The sequence below is a fragment of the Drosophila erecta genome, unplaced genomic scaffold, assembly GCF_003286155.1.
Source record: "Drosophila erecta strain 14021-0224.00,06,07 unplaced genomic scaffold, DereRS2 tig00000021-arrow-pilon, whole genome shotgun sequence".
Lineage (NCBI taxonomy): Eukaryota > Metazoa > Arthropoda > Insecta > Diptera > Drosophilidae > Drosophila > Drosophila erecta.
The window spans coordinates 12,642,135-12,664,446 of record NW_020825198.1 but is presented as its reverse complement, the minus strand read 5'-3'; the positions used below and the strand labels follow the sequence as shown (position 1 = coordinate 12,664,446).

Here is a 22,312-nt window from a genome sequence, read left to right as displayed (position 1 = left end):
TATATTTATATATCAATATTTGATATTTAAAAAAATTATACATTTCAAATAAATAGTGTTACCTGTCACGTCCAACGTAAAAATCCACAAGTGGGTTCGAGTCACGGCTAAGCGAAGACACGATACGTCTTAGGGTATTTTCGACCCCACAAGAAGTATATCTAGATAAACGTTCGTGGTCACACTGGCAAACCCAAAAAAATTAAAATTTAAGAGTTCTGTGTGAATCGCGTTAAGCCATAAAGTCGCCGCAATAGCGTAAAACCAGACGAACTCTTGAATAGCTCGACCAGTAGGTAATGGCCAAAGAAACAGTGTAGAAAGCAATTCAAGTTTAACACTTTCTTTTGCATATCCACATTCCATTCGCTTGCCCGTGTGCGTGTGTGTGTGTGTGTGGAGGAAAATCGAGTGCAGAATCATTTTTGCCAAATTGGCAACAATTTGGAAGCGTTTCGCGAGAAATTTGAGCTACACCCGGCTGGAAAAGGGCGGATAATTAATAAAAGAATGTAGAAAGTGCGTGGGAGGAGAGTATGAAGGATTCTCCAGTTGAAGCTACGCTTGCAAAGTAGAAAGTTCGAGTTGCTGGGGGAGACTCTCCCTTTTCCCTCCACTGACCCCCTCTCCTGCGATTTTGGAGACATGTGCGTGCGTGTGCGTGAAGCTGTGGGTTTTTCAAGGTTTTCCGGAAAATCGCTGGCCTTCAGAATTAGCTGCGAAAATCAATGGGATGTGCGGGGTCCTGAAAATTGGCACCTATGTATTGTAGGTTTCCAGCCAAGAAGACGATGACTTCATCGCGGGGAAATTCGATACGTTGAGCTGGTTTATTTATCTTTCGCCCAGACATAACATTATAAATTTATGTGTATACAAAACTTAATACCACTTTCAGGTGACTGTTTTTCCAATTGATTTGCCAAGAAGAGCAAAATGAGCCGGCCATAAAGCAGAGCAGCTATTAGACCAACACGTAATCCCCCAGAGAATCGGAAACCGAGCACACCCAGAGAAATCCTTCAGCTGCCAGTTCAAGAACAGAAAACTCGAGGTAAACTGTAAACACGAGTGTGGAGAATGGTCAGAAAGCAAGTTGGAATCGAACACAGTGCATCCTTAGCAGTAAGCAAGCAGCAGGATCAAAAGGAGCAAAAGGACTATAAGCCAGAGGATCAGAAGCAACAGCACATCGACATCGACTTGACGCCCGATCCGGCCAGTAACTTTAACTTCGCCCAGCAGGCGCAGGCCAACTACTCCGCCCGCACGCTAGCCGGCAGCTATGAGCACGGCCAGAATCTCGGCCTGCAACATGCCCATCTTAACAACAGCACCACCACCACCACCACGCCCTTGCCCTATGATCTGCACGAGGTCGCCAGCTCCGGCTCCATCCTGCCCACCGAGATCCCCATCGAGGACGAGGAGCGGCTGGAGCGCATCTTCAACAAGCTGGACCGCGACGGCGATGGCAGGATCGACATCCACGACCTGTCGGCGGCACTGCACGAGTTCGGGCTGTCGAGCGTCTACGCGGAGGTGAGCAAAGACTATTTATAGGATGATATGTGGAAGCCATCACATCTCAGCTAGCCGTTTCAAATGTCTCATGAATAGGACTCTGTAAAGTTATCCTATCTGAGGCTCTCATGACTTAAATAATATGTATTTATCTAGCTACACGTCCCCGGGGCTCGCAATTTTCTCAGGGAACTAACAATGCTTTTTCTAGTTGCTATTCTTCGCCAAACAGACGGTAGAAGGTAGAGATCAATAATATGCGGCCTTGACGTGCAAAAGTATCTGAGAATCTTAATTTATACAGTGCGCATTGTTTGCTTGCTCTGATCAGGGCGAGACATATGACCCTGGGCAGCTTGACCCTTTCAATGTGTCATATCTGTAGTTGCCAAAAAAGGGCTTATTAAATCAAGAGAAATGTGCTGGCAGACCGGCCAAAGGAGAGAAATCTATTTTTAAATGAACACAATATTATTTCGCGTACGAATCTTGTTGTTTGACTAACAGATATGGTTCGTGGTATTATTAGCAGTTCTGTTTACGTTTTAGCCAAAACAAACTACATAGATATGAACACGTAGATAAACGTGTGGGACTTATGTAAACTAATACTTTTATCCTGTGACTTTAATCCTTCTAGTGCAATCCTTTTTTTGAACATATATAAATCACCAGATTGTGAAATTACATGCAACAAGTATTTCGACAAGTCCCGAAAGCAATCAGAATTGGATTAGATGGTATATAGAGGGTTAATGTGCAGACGACCGAGGAGATTTTTATGGTTTCCGCTGACGAAGCCCACATGATACCAGAAATTGATTTGCTTTCACGATTCAGGTCGATACTCACTCTAGTCAGCGGCTCATTATGCGAAAGGCCAGCGAGTGTGCGACACTAATTTCCAGTAATATTCCGTCCGTGAATCTAGTTAATTTTCCAGGAGCATTGCCAGTAATATTCCGTGCTTCTTTTCCATTACAGAAATTCCTCCAGCAGTCGGACAAGGATCAGAGCGGCAACGTGGGCTTCGCCGAGTTCCTGCATTACGTGCGGGAGCATGAGAAGAACCTGGTCCTGCAGTTCTCGCACCTAGATAAAAACCGTGATGGTGGGTGCTGCATTAGAGTTTAATTGGATTGGTTTCACTGAGCTAATTATATTACAGGCAAGGTGGACTTGGAGGAGCTGATATCGGCGTTCAAGGACCTGGGCCTGGACATTGACTTGGACGAGGCCAGAAATCTGCTTACCAGGTGGGTTAATTATCCTCGACTTTATTGAACAATTGCTTAGGTATGTGGCTTCTCATGCAGAATGGACAAGGACGGCAGCCTGAACATTAGCTTTAACGAGTGGCGGGACTTCATGCTCTTGGCGCCCTCAACGGACATTCACGATTTGATTAAATTTTGGCGGCACTCTACTGTAAGTTTACTACAGATACGTTGTGGTGTTCAGTGCAAGTTCCTGAGTTCAAAGAACAGAGAGCAGTGGTTCTTCAAAGGGGTTCCACTGCCCCTCTGGATTAGTTTTTGTTCTATCGCGTTTGTTTTTATATGTCTATGTACACTAGTACCTGTAGCTGTTTAACGTTAACTAATTGCCAACTTTTACCCTTCTTATCCTCGCCTATATCCAAAAACAAAATTAAACCAACAAAAACATCTCACACACGAACTAACCAAAATGTCGAATGTAGTACCTACACCCACACTACTCCTGACTAACTGAGGAAGATCTGAAGGTACATATCCGTCAAGTTACATATTACGATTACCATTGATATTGTTGTAGACCCTCCCACGTAGAAGCAGGGCACTCGGGAACACATACGTACCTACGCCCGGACACTGTACACACCCATCACAACCATCACACCCACCTAGAAAATGGCTTTATCATCTATCATCAGTCCCATTCGCTAATCAGCCACAAGTTATATTGCCTGCATGCGTAGTATTCGTAGTATTCTACCTTCACCCGAGCGACCATTTCACAAGGACAAAGCCAAGTTTTAGCCACATCGCTCCCAATCTCTTGATCACTCTCTTTTACCGCGACTGACGTAAACATTACGAATATTTCATCAGATATTTTAAGTGCTCGTTTTGGGGTAGTTCGTTTTTGATATCGTTCCGACCGCTTTTTGGGATAATTTTCACATTGCAATAAAGAGCAGCAGTTTTCGTTACACAGTGAACAAATTGCATACCCCACAGAATGCAAATGCCTTATATTTGCACTACTGCGTTTGCTCTTAAAAGTCTTCAAGAGTTTAACAACGTACCTGGGAACGAATTCGTGAATGCATTGCATGAGTAAACTTCTGTATCATCTGTCCGTAAACTTGACTTAAAAGAACAATTTTACTTAGGTTGCCTTGGTAGTCGAATGATTCCTAGTGGGGCTTAATCATCTGATCCTCTAACTTAACCGCTCTAAATGAACTGAAATAGAGGTAGCAACTGTACCGAAAGTCCAAGTACCATCGCTTTCTTTGTGCGTAATTAGAAGAAAACGTTTGATAATACTATATTGTTGATAAGTCTGGCTGGAGCTTTTTCAAAATGTCACCGCATTGTATAATTTCTTTCGGTGTGCTCGGGCAGGTGACGATGTCATCGCTTTGTTGTCTGCGTAATCATTTTGTTTACTTTTATCTGTTTTATTGCTCACTGTCACTGTGGAATTCCACAATTTATATAAATCCAGTGTAACTGGAGAATCATATCATATGAAGGCCCCACGAAAAGTACTTGCCATTTAGATGAATCCCAAAGGCGAAGGAGCAACTTTTTAAAATTTCCGATTATCAGCTGCGGGTTTTTTGTTCGCTTGCTTTTTCTTTTTTGCTCTTACTGTCGACTGTGCAGACTCGAAATCTTAAGGTCAACCGGCTCCCGGAGATTGTTGCCAAGCCGACTTGGGGAGGCCCGTTTCTCGGCAGCCGGTTTCTTGGATCCGACTTAGTAGAGTGCACGGCTAGACAGGTGGCGTCCGCTGCTATTTTTAGGAATAGCATTGCTCCTGCATTAGGCTGATGAACGCGGAAAGTGGCCATTCGAAGCCTGCGCACTAACTGGGCTCTAATTAAGTTGCCAGCAATACTATGATTGATTCGCCCAGAGCGATTGGACGCATTCTCGCGCCGATAAGACCTATGTACATACGATTATATGTATTTGCTTTGTCGTTAGCATGTTGCGAAAAATTTGTACGCCAATTGCGCGCTGTAATCACTCTTGGCCAAAGTCCGCAGTCTAGAAGTTGTAAGCGCCGCGCACTTGCGATATTTTTCGAGAACTCCAGAGGCAGCTGTAACCAGAGATTGAATACGCGAGCTCTCGCAGTGAGCTAACAAACTAAATATTGTATAAGTTTTTTCACATAATAGTGTTGTATCTCTGTCCCCTGCGATTTGACACGCAGTTAGTAGTGGGACAACTCAATTCGCCAAGTACGCGGATGATACTTGCCTGACTATCATCATATGAAATCATATAATTCAAGTGTTTCTGGAAATTGTTGTTCATTACCCGAGACATTGGCAATTTAATGCCGTTGGGGGCTCGTTAAGTAGGCAATTGAATAGAACGCCCGCTGCAGCCAACCACATTTGTATTTATTGGACATCGTAAACCAATTCCAGCTGGTTAAGGTATCAATTACTACTGCATTCTCGCAGGGCGACAGGCCCTTTAAAATGGGTGTGTTTTGCGACTTTTCCTCTGGCTGTTGCTGCTCTTATCTCGGGGCACTGGTCTAGAATCTTGTGGTCAGAGCTCAGTTTTCAATGACCAGCTTGTTGTTTCACTGTTTTTTTCGCAGCGATAAGAGTGAGCCATTTCTATTTTGCGTTTCTATAATTTGTGTTTAATTTTAAACATGTTTTCTGTTGACGACACGCGAAAAGTTCCCCCGAACCTTTCGCTTTAATCAGAGACCTTATTTACACAAGTGACGTATCGCATGGTAATAAGGTGGTGCAAAAGTTTCCGCCTGTAAACAATTAAGATCACCTCTGGAGGGGAGAGCGTCATCCAATGGAGGAGCTAATAAAGTCACACGCCCGTCATGTGGCTATCAACTGGGTGGCAGACTCTCGAGATGATGGTGCCCGGTCGGTCCGATCCGGTTTGGCATGCGAAAAGTGGCTTTGTGATAAAGAATCGAAGCGTGTAAACAATAACAGGCAAATAAATGCCAAAAGTGTCTGGCCCATTAGCCAAGGGTATCGTATATTAGCCACTATTCGCGACCCATTGTTGTACAAAACAAGGGGTGTATTCACTCCAAGCTCGTCATAAGCTTCTTAAGCTTGTTTATCATATTTCTGAATATACGATCCATATTTCTCATGATTTCATTCTGCAATGGAAATTTTCACATGCTATTTATAAACTATATAAATACATTCTTGGAATAAGCAATGAATGGAGAGCATTGAGAAAGTAAGAGAATGCGTAAGCTGTGGGCATAGCAACTTGAATTATCAGGCAGATATTTCAGTTAGGGTATCCATTCTTCGACCCCTTACGCCCAGACGCTCACTTCGCATTGGTTTGTTTTGGCTGTCAAAAATAGCGGGTAAAACCGTCGCGGGATCTGGGAAATGCGTGTCAAACCGGCCTAGGCAATGATAAACTAATTGGCAAGAAGCCGATTCTGGCTGGGATGGGGTAAGTTTCCATGGTAGGGGTTGTTCAGAGGCCGCACGCGCGCCGCCCCCCGAAATTGTGAGGGGGAGAGAGCCAGGGGAAGGCGCGAACAGCACAGTGTACTTTGCTCGCGGGAAGCTATATAAATCGCGCAGCTTCGGCCGCGATCGTCGCCGCTCTTTGGCTTCGGATTCCGATTCGGATTCGTATTCGCACTCGGGTTCAGTCTTCAGTCGGCTGGCTCCCGCGTTGGTTGTGCGCGCGTTATACCCTCTAGACGCAAAAAAAAAAAAAAAACCAAAGGCCCCTTGCCTCTGGAGCGTAGTTATATAATTGAGCTCGAGCGCTGTTCCTTCGTCGCGTCAAGTGTGAATGCACAATTGCAATCAAGCGAGTCGAGCAAAGTCTGGCCGCGCTTTTAGGCCACAGCATCCACAAGATAGTGTATCTGGACTGCAAGAAATCAAATAGGCAAAGCCAAAGAGAGCTGCATCAGCTGTTTTGTAACTGTAGCCGCGAGTGAAAGTTTGCAATTGTCAGTTTTGAGCAGTGAAAGCCACATTCCGCAAAGATAGGCGGAAACGGAAACGAACATCGGAGTTTGAGATCGGAACTAAAGCAGTGCGAACGCAACAAGATGCTGCGGAATAGCACATACCAATACAATCTGCCCGTCGATTACCACAATATTCAGCAAATGGCAGTCGCTGGCGACATGATGGAGGATTTCGTGGTCATATTTCGCGATATGATGGGACGGGTACGTTGCTGACAGGCCCCTTTTTGCGACCATGACCACCACCCTTTGTAGGCCAAAGTTTCCCAGACCCCATAAATTATTCTATATGTGACCAAGTGCAGCGGAAGCTGACTCATTCGCCAATCATTTGTTGTGATTATCTTATCGTGTGTGTGGTTTTTCCTGGAACTTCAACGGGGATTGCCACAAGGCAGTCTCCGATTGATGTGGCTTACCCAACGATTCGGGGAAGAGCGGACAGTTAAATGTAGCAGTGGAAATCCCAAAGATCTCTTGGAGAAACCATTGCCTTTGGCTAGCTTCTACTGTAATGGCATACATGTGTGCTATTTTTTTGATACTTCCTCCCTGCTGTGCACCTAAAAATACACTTCAAAATGTCTGCGATTGGATTGCCATTCAACTTCGCAGCTGTTGCAATTGCTCGCTGCACTTGTACACTTGCACAATACACTTGGTTTTGGTATTCGGGTTTTTAAGTTGCCCCACGGACGTTCAAGTCGCCTAGCAACAGACGCTCCATCGATGGATGGCGGGCCAAAACGAGCTCCGTCGGGTGACGTGCTGATATGGAACCGGTCTGCACCCCTCCCCGAAAGCGCCCAGCAGGCAGACTTTAACTTTTACGATCGGCGAAGACGACATACTTTACTCGGCAGCGCACACACACATGGCACTTGGCCTAAGATTTGCTTTCCGCGTGGCTCTCCCTCCGCTTTGCTCTCTGGCGTGTGTGTACTTCTGCCAACTTGTTGCTAGGCGCCTGCCAACGTCACGCTTTTGTGCTCTTGGCCAACAGGGCGTATGTATGTATGCACTGTATGATGCGCTGCAGCATAATGGGAGTGTAACAAGTATACGCACAGTGGGCGAGTGACTGAGTCAGCGCCATGTGCTTGACCCGCTCCCTCCTGGCTCGTTATCCACAATCTGGTCAAGCCCCCACAATTTGTGTGACGTGAGCAGTTTTCTCTCTTTATGAACGTGCTGATATTTACATTACACTAATGTTTACTCTGAAACGCGCTGACGTCGGATTGGGAAGCTTAACCAGCGTCAAGATCGGCGCAACGAGTTCTGCGGGCATGAGTCAAGTTCATCAGTCGGTCGATGATCCACTGTACCTACATATTATGTACCTTGAAAAAATCCCAGATATCGGACTGGATGGCTTATAGCCTTGCTATCTCGCTTGATCGGCCATCGCCTTGAATTCGAGTTAGTTCATTAGTCCAAGGCGTTGTTTAAAAGCTTGTAAGTGGCTCTTAGTAATCAACAATTCATTCATGGTTGCGGAAAACCCAGATAAAGCGTTTGTTAACCTGTTTTATTTGCGACCGAGTCTACGATTCTTTCAGGGTCATTTCCACGTTTGTGCGCCAAAATCACGGCTGACTTATAAATAGATCATTGTGTATAAAAAAGCTCTTTTCGCACTCATGTGACTCGCGGTTTATATATCAAATATATATATCTCAAATCGCGAATGATAAATTCCATCAGTAATGACGTTGCACTAAGGGGCCAATTTACATTCCGTAAAATTTCCATCGCTCTTTTCGCGTCGGATTAATATTTCATTTCGTTAATTCCCACAATTTTCTGAATGGAAACCCCATGTGATTGCTAGTCGCTAATTGTGAGTGCCAACTGAAGTCGGTTTAAATGTTTAAGTACACTTAACCCACTCAGTGAACTTAAACCCTTCTTTATGCCATCATTATTTGCCACCAGAGGTTAAACTCACATTCCGCGAAGAGTCTTCTCGAAATTGTCCCCGTGTGAATGTGACAAACACGCAGAATGATTTGGCACATCTAAAGCGGATGTTTTCACCGGGAAACACTGGATATATCTTGCTCCGCTAAATAGATAAACAAATCACTTGGGTTCTGTTATTATTTGCATGTCTATTGTCCAAATTAGTTTCAATGACATCATTTCGTTGGGGGGAAAAGTGTAATAACCTTTTATGTCCGCCCTGAGTTTCTGGAAAATTTCTTTATAACGCTGAAAGTGGTAATCAATCGGATTCAGTTGGGTTTTTGCTCGCACGAAAGCTCGTACATCACAAGACTTGATAATTGTTATCAATATCAGACAGCTTTCCGGCTATCAGCGGCATTAATTCGATTTAAAGCCAAAAGCTGTGCAATTCAAACGAAATCAAATCATATTTCCATTCATTCAGGCCCACTTGGCGTTCGTTTTTTAAAGAGAGATCCGCCAAATTGCACAACCAATTGGCGGCAGACAAAAGGCGAGCCAATTAGAATTATTTTCGGGGTGGCGCACGTCTGAAGAAAATTCGCAAATCGAGAAAATAAACTACATGGTTGCGGCACGAACCAGATATAATATGTACACACATATATACTGCTGCATATGTGTTCCTGCTCGGATAGCAAAACTAGTGTGAATGTGAATGATATAACTTTTGTTTACGGCTCTTGCATCGCTCTTTCTCGCCCGCTTCCGCAATTCTCGCTGGTCGGGTGATGGGGATTTTAGTGGCGCGTGTGGATTGCCCAGTCCGCCCATCGCATCACATCACTCTTTTTGCATTCTGCATGAGCAGCCTGCATTATTATTCAATATTACCGCACCTGGTTGCATCGTCTAGAAAATACAGATAGCAGTCGGTGCTAAATTGGTTTAAAATCATGGCGCTTGAGGCTCTCAAGGAATTGCTTAACCTTGTGGAAGAAGTCGAGGAATGTCGCCCTCCCGAGGAAGTAGTAGTTCACGTAAATGAATGCATACTTTTATGTTGTACTTATTCGCTATAAGGAATGGAACTCGAAACCTTTTCAAGCTGCATTCATCAGTATTAAATCCATTTTCCTAGATTAGATTTCCTAGATAGACTAGTCGTATCCTAGATCTCTAGCCGTAACACACGTATTTTAATCGATTACCTTTGGATTTTTGCAGTACCTCGACATTGGCGAGGATATGAACGTACCTGATGACTTCACACAGAAAGAGATGCAGACGGGCCTGTGGTGGCGACACTTGGTGGCCGGTGGCATAGCTGGAGCAGTTTCCCGGACGTGCACAGCGCCGCTGGACAGGATTAAAGTGTACTTGCAGGTGAGTTTACCTCTATACAGGAAGCATTTCTCTTGAAAACTAAACAAACGAATTCTCCCAACCAGGTACAAACACAAAGAATGGGAATCTCAGAGTGTATGCACATCATGCTGAACGAGGGCGGATCACGGAGCATGTGGCGAGGCAATGGCATCAATGTGTTGAAGATTGCCCCCGAAACGGCTTTCAAGTTTGCTGCCTACGAACAGATGAAGCGACTGATCCGCGGAGAAGATGGCAGCCGTCAGATGAGCATCGTGGAGCGATTCTACGCGGGCGCTGCGGCAGGCGGCATTTCACAGACCATCATCTACCCCATGGAAGTATTAAAGACGCGCCTGGCGCTTCGCAAAACGGGACAGTACGCGGGCATTGCCGATGCGGCGGTCAAAATCTACAAGCAGGAAGGAGTCCGCAGCTTCTACCGTGGCTATGTACCGAACATTCTGGGTATCCTGCCTTATGCCGGCATCGATTTGGCGGTATATGAAACCCTCAAGAGGCGGTACATTGCCAACCACGACAACAACGAGCAGCCCAGCTTCCTTGTGCTCCTGGCGTGCGGCAGTACATCGAGCACACTCGGACAGCTCTGCTCCTACCCGCTGGCCCTGGTGCGCACTCGGCTACAGGCACAAGGTAAGACAATAATGGAGGGTCAAGTGGATTCTATCGTAATGCTACAATAATTTACCCATTTCCACTTGCAGCCGCCGAAACAATTGCCAATCAAAAGCGGAAAACGCAAATACCCCTGAAGAGCAGCGATGCGCATAGTGGCGAGGAGACGATGACGGGCCTGTTCCGCAAGATCGTCCGACAGGAGGGTCTGACGGGGCTGTACCGCGGCATTACGCCAAACTTCCTCAAGGTCCTGCCGGCAGTGTCTATCAGCTACGTGGTGTACGAGTATACGAGTCGCGCCCTGGGCATCAAGATGTCGTGAGATGTCTGTCCTAATCTCGCTCCTATCAGGTTAACTCGGCTCGGCCCGGCCACCCGTCTGCGGCCCCGCTCTGCAGGGCGGATCGGGCTGCGGCCGGGAGTGCGGCTGGTGATCCGGCTGACGCTGTGCTCCATTTTGTATAGTAGTAGCGTTAGGTTAAGTCGGCTCGGTCGCCACTCGCTCTCTGCTGTAATGAGACAGTCTCGTGCTGCTTTCCTTAAGTGTAAAACAGGCCTCTTCCACGTTCTGGGTTATCCGTTTTAGGTTTTTATAGTTGAATTAGTTTGGTTATTTTCTTAAAATATAAAATAAGTGATACTATGGCTAATTTATTTATAAACTAAACGCAAAGGAGAAAATGCAACATTTTGGCGCGTGAAGGACGCGAGCTAATCCCAAAACATTTCTTAGGCTATCCTGCGACCTACAAGTAGGTTTAGGCCACTCTATCTCTTAAGAGCTAATTTATTTACAACTGTACGTAGGCTACCTTTGCTGGGGGCAATCGCTCTCAGTGAACTGCTAAAACACACATACCAAAAACGAAACCGGCCTCGAAAAGAAGTTTCACGGGTGTTTAGTTTGTCCCATCCGACTGCTTTCGAAAGCGAATTAGCTTAGCGTTAATCAGAGTGAGCGAAGCAGGCTGATTGTGAGGGAATCAGATATCTGAAATCGAGGAATGGACTCGGATGGACTCGGCAGCGTTTAAGCTTAAACACAAAAGACATTAAAACTACGATGTACTCGTTTTTGCTTAGATTAATGGATTACACAAAATAATGAGAAACACTTAACGTTTACAATGTGATGATAATAGTTTATAATATACACATATACATATACCTACTAAAATACCGACTTGTAAGCTTCAAATAGCTGTCGCAGTCTTGAGCAAGTTCGGCGGCGAGGCTGAAAATTTGTAGCATTTTATTTGTTAAGTTTAGTAACACTTTCTCTTAGATCGTATTGCAATTGAAGCCAACGAGATTAATTGTGACTAAAGCTAACAAACAAAACCAACACAATACCCATACACCATGTAATTTATTTGATATATCATGTGAATCTAAACCCGATCGCAAAACCGACCAATCTTAAGTTCAATCCTATTTTATATACACTGTAATGGTTCTGAATTTAAAAGTATATGTATGATTTGTACCTTACTCTTAACTAGCCAAATTGAATTTTGTACGACTGTAGTGAATATAATGACTTTTTAAATATGATTTACCACTATCCCAAAAAAGCATTTTAATGAAGTCGAACACATTTGAATCATTTAACCAGCCCATTTAATTAGACTTGATCATTGAAAATCACGCAATCATTATTCGAGTAAATAAATACGAAGATTAAAATTAAATATACCGCAAAATTTGTTTATAATTTCTTAGTTTTATGTTTTCAATTCCACAGGATGTTCTGCTCTTGTCCGAGCTCATTTTAAGTTTGTCCTCTGCATTTCGATATTACGGCCCAAGTTAATTTAGTATACTATATACTTTTCTACTTACTTAAAGGTCTTGCCAAGATGATAAGATAAACAATGGTTGACAAGTCTATCTAGTCCATGAGCAAATCGAAATATTAATGAAAGTTTGAAATCAACTTGAATATTTTCCAGGCGATGAAAATATACTTAACATATTTAACTACGAATATATAACTGCAAATACTCTGATATACATATTGTTATATTTTTGTACGTTTAGCTAATTTTTAAATAAATTATTTAATGTGATTATAAGCCCGATTCCAGTTACAAATAAAATGCAAATTATTACAACTGATCGCTTGCATTTTAAGTGGATATAAAGTTCATTGAAAACAAATAACTATTTAGTGTCAAAGAAACCATGTAAATATTAATATTGACTTCGAAAATAAATAAAATCTTCAAAAAATATCGAAAATGAACACCGATGACCAGAGGTACTAGTTCGGAACTCAATACCGAATATTTATAATGCGCCCAACTGAACGATCGGTGCTATTTTTGGAGGAGGAACGTCCGCCAGCTGTTCCACTACTCAGCGGCAGTGTGGTGATCAGAAAACGCGGACGATACCACTTTTTCCGCCGTTGCGCCGAGTTCTGAATATCTGAATCAGATTTTATATAATTTGGAGTCCACATGGAGTTCGACGCCACGTACCACGAGATCTGCTCCGCGCAGACCGTCCAGTCGGAGAAGAGGGGATTCTTCAACGAGTTCTGCGTGGACGTGCGGGATGCATGTGGCGACAAGTGGCTGCGGAACTACTTTGGCAAACTGAAGTCCAATGCAGCCCGAGTTCTCTCCATCTTCAGCGATCGCGAGGTGTGCGATCCCGTGCTCGGTGTCCTGGAGCATGTGCAGCCGGTGTTCAAGCAGAAGGATGCCCTCTTCTCAGCTCAACGACGTGCCCAGGCCGACAAGCTTTATCTGATGAGTGGCAGTGGCAGTGGCGAGGGCGAGGAGAGCAGGGAACTGCTGCACCAGGCTCTCATGGCCGCCAATCTTGCCGTGATGCGGGCTCCCGACCGCAATGCAGATCCTGTCATCGATGAGGGCCTCACCTTGGCACTGGCCTACAGGTCGAGGGCTTCCATACTGATCCGCTTGGGCGAGGGAGAGGCTGCCTTGAGTGACCTCAAATTGGCCATCAACTTTGGACTGGAGCTTAAGTCTAGTGTGGATTACTACTTGAAGATGGCCAAAGCTTATGCAGGTGGGTCAGCCAGGAGCATCCCGATAGTATGCATGCTTATGGAAAACCTTTAATTTGTAGTCATGGGAGAACCTGCCCGCGCTGAGATCTCAGTGAAGATAGCCGAGAAGATGCCAGGCTGTGACTCCACCCACATCGCCCTGTGTCGCAAGGAGATATCTGCAGTCAAGCCGAAAGCCAAGGAAGTCTCCGCGGAACAGGTGCCACAACTGGCACATGGCGAGAGTGCCGAACTGATTGGTGCGTCCAAGGTGGTGAGGCTGGTGGAGACCAAGGATAAGGGTCGTTTTGTGGTGGCCAATGAGGGTCTGAGAGCCGGCGATGTTCTGCTCTGTGAGGAGCCAGTGGCCGCCTGTTTGGAGCCCACGTACTTTGGCACTCATTGTCATCATTGCTTCAAGAGGTAAAGTGTGTTATAATTGGAGGTGTGGTTGTCAGAAAATTCATTGAATTACAGGCTGAGCACTCCAGTTTCGTGTCTCCATTGCTCGGGAGTCGCCTTCTGCTCCGCTCAGTGCATGGGCGAGGCCAGCTCCAGTTACCATCGCTTCGAGTGCGAGTACATGGATCTGATGATCGGTTCGGGCATGTCCATCCTGTGCTTCATCGCCCTGCGAGTCTTCACGCAGGCGCCCAGCTTGGAGCAGGGCTTGGCCACTGCCAACCTGCTCTTCGAGCATTTGTGCTCCCACGAGGAGGAGCGCCAGCCGGACGACTACCTGCGACGAGCTCTGATGTCTGGCTTCCTGTTGCGCATCCTGCAGAAGTCGCTGTACTTCGGACGTCGCAAGACTGAGGGCGTGAATCCCACGGCCGTGGAGCTGCAGGTGGCCACCGCTTTGCTGGGCCTGCTGCAGGTGCTCCAGTACAATGCCCACCAGATCTATCAAACGCAAGTGACCGAGGAGCACCGATTCGATGGCAGTAAGACGGTGTATCTGGCCGCCGGCCTTTATGGTACCGGTTCCTATTTCAATCACGAGTGCTGGCCCAGGTGGGTTTCCTTTGGATACATTTTTTTGAGATCATCGAGGATCCTTCTTACCATTCTAGCACCGCTTGTCATTTTGTGGGCAAGAAGCTGGTCCTTACAGCCACCAAGCCGCATCGTGCCAATGAATTGGTGGCGGTGAACTACGGACCCATTTTCATCAAAAATAACTTGAAGGAGAGGCAGCGATCCCTGCGCGGACGCTACTCCTTCAGCTGCAACTGCATGGCCTGCCAGGAGAACTGGCCATTGCTCCAGAAGCTGGACAAGCAAGTGCGCTTCTGGTGGGTACTAGCCTCGGCTTATCAACTGATATAACACAACATTTGAATATTCCATTCTTGAAGGTGCACCTCAGCCAACTGCTCTAACTTGCTCAAGTTCCCCAAGGACTTGGCGAAGGATGTGCGTTGTCCTCGCTGCCGCAAGAACATCTCACTCAAGGAGAGCGTGGCCAAATTGATCAAGATCGAGGAGCTGTATCGAGAAGCTGCGCGGGCCATGGAGGCCCAGAAAACCGGAGAGGCTATTGAACTCTTCAAGGAGGCACTCGAGATGTTCTTCCACGTGGCTGCACTGCCTCACAAGGACACCATAGTGGCGCAGCAATCGCTCCACAAGTGTTTGTCCGACACTGGGACCACTTTTAAAAAGGAGGCAAAATGAAGGAAAACAAGTTAATGGCTTGTGCACGTATTATTAATTCGTTTTTTCTACTTGATTGCAAAATAAATTTCATATTAATGTTGTATTTAATTAATGTAAATGTTTTTTATAATTACCCGCTAAAATCTAATTCTACACCGCGAATTTTCCAATTACAATAACTACTGTAAATACAGTGCTGTTAAGTGTCTGTAAATGGCAACGAGTGTACGTGGTATCTTTCGGAGATGCGGCCACACTGCAGCCGACTTGTTTTGAAATAAATTTGGTTTTGTTTATCCGGCTAAAATGTTTAAAAAACTCAAGCCAGGTGAAAGTGAGGAGGATGTTCTGCGAATGGCAGCCGAGTTCAATGCAGAGAGAGCGAAGGATCCCAATTTTCAGCCTGCAGCGGCTTTTGTGCGCATGGATAAAGGTTCGTCCAGATTCTCTCCTTTTGCCAAAGATTTGTAAAGTTTATTAAATTTACATTTCCTTAATTAAGTAGCTCCTAAGAAGTCTATGTTTGCCCAAAGACGGGAGCAGGCGAAATTGGGACGTGTTACCACCGCTACGGAAAAACCCGAGGAGCAAATTCAACCAGTGCTTAAAGAAATCATCCCAGAGATTCCAACAAGTGTCTCAAAAGAACGTGGAACGCATGTCAGCCAGGTTGTGCTTGACGAAATCCAGGAAAACATTTTGGGCGACGTGAAGGGCAGCAAAATGAACCCAAGTTCCCTAGGCAATGTGTTGGGCGAACTGGTAGAAAGAACTGGAGGAGCCAGGGGACCTGCCTTCCCAGAAACTAAAAAGGTTGGACTATTGTATGCTTAACTCGTTGTCATATACATATTTCTAATGATTTTTATGTTTTAGGTCGGTACCGGCAAGCCGCTTAGCATTTTCGCCAAACAACTTTTAGGAGCGAAAGCTTTAAATGCGGAAAACTCAAAAAACGAGTCGCATTCACCAAGAAATGATACTAGTTCCGTAATAAAAGATGCCAGGCTGGGAAAGGAGCTGCACCAGGAAAACCTAAATGTACTCAAGCAAATGAATGAGCAAGACATCTTGGCAGAGAAAGAAAGGTTGCTGGCTTCTTTGGGTAAATAACTGCCTTTCGGTAAAATGTTGTTTCTCTTAAAATGTTATTAATGCTTTGCAGATCCTTCGTTGATAGCTTTGTTGTCCAAGAAACGTCAAAGCACACAAAGTACCAAGCCGCTCAACTCGAATTCACCTAAGATAATAGAAGCACCACCCATGCCGACACAGTCTATAAAAGTCCAAGATCCACAAATTGCTTCTTTACCCGATTGCAATCCAGCTGTTGATTTATTGCAGCAGAGCGACAAAGGAAATTGGGTTAATTTCAATCTCGTCGAGGAACATAAATTGGCGTGGATGCGGGATATTCCCGCTAAGATAAGTGAATTAAAGCCGGGAGAGCAGTTCAATGCTCGCTTCGATTGGAAAGGTGTGCTCCTGCCTCACACACTCAAGGATCAGGATGCTTTGAAACAACTAGATGAGCGAGAACTTTATTTACATGGCGAGGAGGCAGATCGTCCCGGCTACGCACTTCAAGAGCTGTTTCGATTAGCCAGGTGAGCATCGGGTAAATATCTGTTAAATAAAATTGTTATTTTTGGCTCGCTTCATTTTGCAGATCCACTGTGTTACAGCAAAGATTATCAGCCTTTGGAGCCATAGCTGGGATTTTTAGCATCTACAACCAGGGATTCTATGATCAAGTGCTGTCTCTACCTATATCAAAAATATTCTTTCTGCTGCGCTTTGGGCTCGATGACAATGCCCCTGCACAACTTGAGGTTGTTAGCCGAGCTCTAGCAAACCTATTTTATAACGACACCGACGAAGTGCTTCTTGATCATATTCAAGACAACGCCTACTGTCATTGGCAACCAACCTTAGAGGTTATGGGGAACGGCAGCGATGGCAAAGGGGAAAATACAGACACTAACTCCATAGCATTCCTGCAGCGTTACATGAAGCTGCTGACCACCAGTAAAGCTGTGCGGGCGGAAGTGGATGAAGATGAATCGGAGAGTCGGACCTCCATGGATGACTTTCAACTGGCTGAAACAGATCTCATTGACTGTTTGCTTAGAACAAATATATTGCAAAGGATTCGGTAAGCAATGCAATTTCTTAGAGTTAAAGCTATTTCTAATAAGATTGTTTTTTATAGTTTCATCTTGGACTCCGTAAAACCAGATAATTACACAGTCGAGTCCTGTCTGAAACTACTTATAAGGATAGCTCGTACAAGTACCAAAGTGGCTCGTCAGTTGGCCAATGAAAGCCACCTTATAGATACACTCTTTAAACATTTTCTACCCTCTTCGAGTGGAAGCAATCAGTTCTATGGCCAGCCGCAAGTTCTATTTCTAAAACTAATTCGGGTGTTGATTTGCCAACACCTTGATATAGCTAAGAGCTTTTCTAAAGGAGTCCTGATTGTGCGCCTTCAACAGTACTTATTCCTTCAAGACAATAAGGTTTGTATGCGTGCGCTTTGGAGAAAGTGATTTTATTGACGGGGATCTCTTTGGCAGGCCCAGATGGTGCGCGTTCAGATCGAGGCGCTGCGCAACCTGCGCTGCTTGCTGCTCTTGGGAATCGTGGATCGGGATATATTCAGGTGGGTTAGCGCTACCCAATTAGCACTATTATCTCTTCCCATATGAATTTGCCGTTTGTAGCGATGTAGCATTTGACGGTTTCATAAGCGGTATCACAGCCATCTTTTCCCTCTGAGAAGAGCTCCAAATTGTGATTTTATTATTATGTTATTTAAATCAGCATACATACTCTGAGTACCACATGCACCGACCAATCCGTTAATAGTTTTGTGTATTTCCTCGGGTAAAACTTCCAACAGCGCTTCCAAGTGCATGATGTTTTGTGAGTCAATCTGTGGGGAAAGTAATTTTTCATTAATTGGAAATCATTCTAAGCATCGTAAAGGTCACAAACCAATCCGAACATATCAAACATGCAGTAGAGAAAACATTTGAAATCAGGCTCTGCGGGTAGTATTCTATTTTTCACCGACTTGTCTAAGGTTTCTGTAGTAAAGGGTATATAAGCTATTTTTACAGAATTTCACAAAAAAATCACTTACCAACGGAAACTCCTGTCTGATTTATGCATCGCATTCGCAGTTTTCTCACCTGCCTTATGATCGTTGGATTAATTTCCACCTAATTCCGGGCACAAAATCTAATTTAATTTAATTTAATTTAATTAACAAATACTTACTCCTTGATTAACAGGAATTAAATCATAGATTACGAGTAGCGCTAAAATAAGGCTTAAATGCCTTGCAGCCATTTTTGCTACGGTCCAACTGAGCATTTTTTAGGCTGCGGCTCATTTTTATAGCCAAACCAAGTAGCAATAATGACTATGATTTCGGGTAATTTACAGGCAGTTCCTTCCCGCGCTGCGACAGCTACTGGACTGGCATGGCAATCACTGCGCTTTTGATGGAGTGGGCGGATCAGGGCTGGTGCGCCAACACGCAGCCGCCCTGCTGGTGGCACTGGTGGCCAGTGGCGAGAGTGGAGCGTGCGACGTTGAGGGACAGAAGCTGCTCGTGGAGCCGCTTAACAATTGCTGCTGCGGCTGGATGCATACTGCTTCCCGCGTCGCGAAGATCAAAGATGCAAGTTTCTATATAGCCATTATTCTCTAAACTCAGTATAACTATTTCCTAATAAAAATCTGTATTTTAGTTTAGCCAGATGACGCTGCTGAGCGCTGCTTTATATGCTGTAGGCTGGTTTTCTCGCAACAGCTTGTTGGGTACCACCAGTTTCCAGCCCTTCCTGCGCAGCATCCTTCCGAAGTTTGTGCAGTCTAGCGGATTCATAGCTTGCGTACATGACCTAGTGTAAGCTGATCGTGCTAGAGCTTGAATCACACCTAACTTAATTGCTATATTCCAGCAAGGGCTCCATAATGCTGAAACGCCCTATTGATCGGCGCCACGTGCATGCGGCGTTGCCTAACGTGGGCGCAGTGCTGATGCACGACTACGGGCCGCAGTTGATTGTCAGTGAGACGTATCCGGTGAACCTGTTGAGTAACCTATGGGCGCTGCTCGCCGTTTCGCTGGAGAGCGGTGAGAAGCCATTGTTTGCGGCGCTTATGCAACCGGCGGTGCTTGAACCTCTGGCCGAATATCTGCGCCAGCTTAGCAGCCAGCTGAATCGCGTCCTGGCCACCAACTTCTTCGCCCGTAGCGAGCTGAGGCTAATCCATCAGCTGCTTACAACAGATGGAATGGATATCTATCTGGAGCGACAGCAGATGCTGCAGCTGGTGTACAACTACCTATGCTGCCTATCCACTGCCCATGCTACGCAGATCAAGAGCATCTTTGAGCGCTTCATTTTCAATGGCGATTTCGTCAAATTGGACGAGACTAGTCTTAAACTGCTGCAGCAATCCTGTCTGGAGATGGTCTATCCTCACATAATAGCTGTAAGCAATCTCAGTGAAAGTGATACCTTTTTAAATTCTTTTATATACGTATAGCATTATTTCAAAAGAGTTCCATGGAAGCAAAATTTAATTTATAGTATTACAGTATTATTAAATTTAAGTCAAATAGAAAACAATCCTTAAGCTTCAACAGACGCCGAAGTAGAATTAAGTACAAAAGATAACAGACTTATGGAATTTAAAAACGGTCAATTTCTGTTTCCCGGCTCAGCGCCGTAATACAGTGCCACGTTTTCAATGCATATTTATTGATTTTGCTTACTTTTGTTCCAGGACAACTCGGAGCCGTCGCTATCCTTGAACTACACACAAGCGCCCATCCTGCCCACGGACTGGCCCTTTTTTCAGCTTCGAGTTATCCTCAGCAATTACTTGCAAAATGTGCAACAGCGCCCAGCGACTATATACTCAGGTGAGGACGTTTACTTGAAACTTTGCTTTCTTGGGGATACATCATATTTTCATTTTTTTGTCTATTAAACAGAAAACCAGGTGGTCAGCATGACGTTGACTTTCGTCCGGCAATTGGAACGACAGGGACTGCAGATTGTTAACTCGCTAGAAAAGCTTATGTACTTGATGATTGCCTTCATGGGCCCGGACTCACAGTTCCTTTCTCCTGATTTGCATGACCTGCTGCGTGATTGCCTGATGGATTTCTACAGGGAGAACGCAACCCATGAATTCGACTTTGATGCAGAACTTGTGGATAAGGCCAGGTTCGAACCGCTTTACTATCTGTTTCTAGAACATTTTGAGGCGGCCAGCTATGGCGATGAACTGTTTAGTTCGCTGGTGCTGGTGCCTTTGGCACAGAAATATGATAACAAGTGGCGAAGGCGTCTCTGGTCGGAGCATGTGCAGGCTGTTCGTTTCATAAACTGTGATGAGACTTTGGTGAGTGAAAGTCAGTGCATCAAAATGAAGACAAACTAGATACAGTTCGATTGTGCTTTTGCAGCTGATGGGTGGACTGTCTGCATACTTGGAGCCCGTGGAGGAGGAGCCTTCGTTGGTGAAACTGTACGGCGATGCATTGGCGCAAAAGATGGTTCGTCCTGGGAGCATTGCCTATCGTATAGCCCAGCACCACTTCAACCACTCGACGTCGGTGCATAGGACCACATTGTTTTGATAATCGGAACATTAATTGTAGATAGGAGCTCTTCACGCGACTGCGATAAACGTACTTAATTAGGGAATTTAAAGTCGTTTTCATGTGACAATACTCTATTTATAAAGCAGCTGATTTGGGTTTATTTGTTCACTGTTTAAAGTGCTACCTCGCAATTATCCTGAGTTAAGTCCATCCAACTCCGAGTCCTCTTTAAAACTATATAATTTCCCAGCTTAAGAGATAGTTCCAGTTCAATGCATAGCTAATTACTGGGAATTCCACAGCAGGCAGGCAGGTCGCTTATCATTATTGCACTGCACTTTGGCAATGGTGAGCATGGTTGACTAGGGCAAATAATTACATTTTCGGATAGAGAACTTCCAGGTTGTGTAAGAGGGCTTTTTGGGCTAATTACGATGGGCCAACGCCGACTGCGTGTGACAGGCCAACAATTGCAGAGCATTTTGCTATCGCACTCAATTAATTAACATCGTTTGACTTATTGACACGTGGGCCACGACAACTTGCCTCCTCCTTGCGGCCACGCAGTCGTAAGCTTTGACGGCTGATAAAATATATGTAATTAAAATGAACACAACTGAGGGGCCAGTGCTAATTAAATCATTTGATCTAAGTACTCGTGCATGTTGGTTTTTCGTTACTTTCCTATGTGCCCTGAGCACCACACACCCTCACTTGACAAATGACTTGTCACGGGGCTTTCGCTTGACACATGGCGTATGCGCAACATTGGGCCACATAATTCAACTTTCGCATGATTTACATTCATCGAATTATGGAATTCTGCAGCGTGAGTTGGTAGCCTATGAGTGTTGATGTGATAATTGCCTTTAAATGGCCGCTAATTATTTAACAACTGCGGGGTGTTAGCGTGTTCCGTAAATATTTGCGTAGACCTCATAAATTTAAGCAGCGCTAATCTGCTAAGTCAACAGAAATTAAATTTCGATCGAATGGTCTATTAATAGGCAGTTCAAACTTGATTGCCACTTGAAAATGATATGGAACGGGGTGCATAGATACACGAATTCAAAGCTAATTGCATTGCTATCGCCTCCTTGAAAATTAGGTATTGCTTTATTGGAAAAGAATTGCCTTTTTTGCTTTTAATGGTTTGTAAACCAAAATTGTTCGCATATATTGATCACTTAAACATATTAATATTCTGGGAACTAACGATTTCAAATGGCGTTTGCCTTGCACCACAAAATCAATTGTGGGCCAATGCTTTTGTGATACGGAGCCAAGGCCTCGCAGAGTACATTTGCCCACTTGGCGGGTAGCCGGACAAATTCCCAGAT

At 44.9% G+C, this 22,312-nt stretch overlaps 4 protein-coding genes and 1 long non-coding RNA gene across 10 annotated transcripts; 3 read left to right on the top strand and 2 right to left on the bottom strand.

The window, feature by feature from the left end:
* Positions 1 to 120: 120 nt before the first annotated feature.
* Positions 121 to 12,355, top strand: LOC6545182 (probable calcium-binding mitochondrial carrier CBG00135). Of its 5 annotated transcripts, none has more exons than XM_015157684.2 (8): positions 121 to 292; positions 899 to 1,542; positions 2,509 to 2,635; positions 2,693 to 2,780; positions 2,841 to 2,952; positions 9,880 to 10,038; positions 10,104 to 10,677; positions 10,749 to 12,355. In XM_015157684.2, exons 2-8 carry the CDS (start codon positions 1,081 to 1,083, stop codon positions 10,982 to 10,984), a joined length of 1,758 nt encoding a protein of 585 aa, XP_015013170.1. In that variant the 5' UTR covers positions 121 to 292; positions 899 to 1,080; the 3' UTR covers positions 10,985 to 12,355. The 5 variants fall into 5 exon arrangements, with proteins under 5 accessions (XP_015013170.1, XP_001972530.2, XP_026832330.1 ...); XM_001972494.3 differs by having other exon boundaries at positions 122 to 296; XM_026976529.1 differs by lacking the exon at positions 121 to 292 and adding an exon at positions 329 to 519.
* Positions 12,356 to 12,982: 627 nt separating this feature from the next.
* Positions 12,983 to 15,423, top strand: LOC6545181 (SET and MYND domain-containing protein 4). The gene is made up of 5 exons (XM_001972493.3): positions 12,983 to 13,701; positions 13,762 to 14,104; positions 14,159 to 14,695; positions 14,755 to 14,976; positions 15,040 to 15,423. The coding sequence occupies exons 1-5, from the start codon at positions 13,125 to 13,127 to the stop codon at positions 15,356 to 15,358; spliced, it is 1,998 nt and encodes a 665-aa protein (XP_001972529.1). The 5' UTR covers positions 12,983 to 13,124; the 3' UTR covers positions 15,359 to 15,423.
* On the bottom strand, positions 15,000 to 15,551 carry LOC113563874. The gene is made up of 2 exons (XR_003407648.1): positions 15,475 to 15,551; positions 15,000 to 15,335 (listed from the first exon to the last, which is right to left on the bottom strand). It is a non-coding gene; the product is annotated as an uncharacterized LOC113563874 (long non-coding RNA).
* On the top strand, positions 15,539 to 21,132 carry LOC6545179 (RNA polymerase II-associated protein 1). 2 transcript variants are annotated; one of them, XM_001972491.3, is made up of 13 exons: positions 15,539 to 15,773; positions 15,846 to 16,153; positions 16,217 to 16,445; positions 16,506 to 16,947; positions 17,010 to 17,495; positions 17,553 to 17,862; positions 17,920 to 18,005; positions 18,794 to 19,031; positions 19,102 to 19,259; positions 19,315 to 19,852; positions 20,147 to 20,285; positions 20,358 to 20,770; positions 20,835 to 21,132. In XM_001972491.3, exons 1-13 carry the CDS (start codon positions 15,647 to 15,649, stop codon positions 21,006 to 21,008), a joined length of 3,648 nt encoding a protein of 1,215 aa, XP_001972527.1. In that variant the 5' UTR covers positions 15,539 to 15,646; the 3' UTR covers positions 21,009 to 21,132. The 2 variants fall into 2 exon arrangements, with proteins under 2 accessions (XP_001972527.1, XP_026832329.1); XM_026976528.1 differs by lacking the exons at positions 17,920 to 18,005; positions 18,794 to 19,031; positions 19,102 to 19,259; ... (2 more) ...; positions 20,358 to 20,770; positions 20,835 to 21,132 and having other exon boundaries at positions 15,843 to 16,153; positions 17,553 to 17,904.
* LOC6545180 (general odorant-binding protein 69a) lies at positions 17,874 to 18,735 on the bottom strand. The gene is made up of 5 exons (XM_001972492.3): positions 18,626 to 18,735; positions 18,489 to 18,567; positions 18,341 to 18,432; positions 18,176 to 18,278; positions 17,874 to 18,117 (listed from the first exon to the last, which is right to left on the bottom strand). The coding sequence occupies exons 1-5, from the start codon at positions 18,719 to 18,721 to the stop codon at positions 18,017 to 18,019; spliced, it is 471 nt and encodes a 156-aa protein (XP_001972528.2). The 5' UTR covers positions 18,722 to 18,735; the 3' UTR covers positions 17,874 to 18,016.
* Positions 21,133 to 22,312: the final 1,180 nt, after the last annotated feature.

Coding starts and splice junctions, on each gene's coding strand:
- LOC6545182 (XM_015157684.2), top strand. CDS start 1,081: ATGGTCAGAAAGCAAGTTGGAATCGAACACAGTGCATCCTTAGCAGTA. Junction 2,953..9,879: donor AATTTTGGCGGCACTCTACT/GTAAGTTTACTA, acceptor GGATTTTTGCAG/TACCTCGACATTGGCGAGGA. Junction 10,039..10,103: donor GGATTAAAGTGTACTTGCAG/GTGAGTTTACCT, acceptor TCTCCCAACCAG/GTACAAACACAAAGAATGGG.
- LOC6545180 (XM_001972492.3), bottom strand. CDS start 18,721: ATGCTCAGTTGGACCGTAGCAAAAATGGCTGCAAGGCATTTAAGCCTT. Junction 18,568..18,625: donor TAATTCCTGTTAATCAAGGA/GTAAGTATTTGT, acceptor GCCCGGAATTAG/GTGGAAATTAATCCAACGAT. Junction 18,433..18,488: donor TCAGACAGGAGTTTCCGTTG/GTAAGTGATTTT, acceptor CCTTTACTACAG/AAACCTTAGACAAGTCGGTG.
- LOC6545181 (XM_001972493.3), top strand. CDS start 13,125: ATGGAGTTCGACGCCACGTACCACGAGATCTGCTCCGCGCAGACCGTC. Junction 14,105..14,158: donor TGTCATCATTGCTTCAAGAG/GTAAAGTGTGTT, acceptor ATTGAATTACAG/GCTGAGCACTCCAGTTTCGT. Junction 14,977..15,039: donor GACAAGCAAGTGCGCTTCTG/GTGGGTACTAGC, acceptor CCATTCTTGAAG/GTGCACCTCAGCCAACTGCT.
- LOC6545179 (XM_001972491.3), top strand. CDS start 15,647: ATGTTTAAAAAACTCAAGCCAGGTGAAAGTGAGGAGGATGTTCTGCGA. Junction 16,948..17,009: donor GAGCTGTTTCGATTAGCCAG/GTGAGCATCGGG, acceptor TTCATTTTGCAG/ATCCACTGTGTTACAGCAAA. Junction 18,006..18,793: donor GTGGATCGGGATATATTCAG/GTGGGTTAGCGC, acceptor GGTAATTTACAG/GCAGTTCCTTCCCGCGCTGC.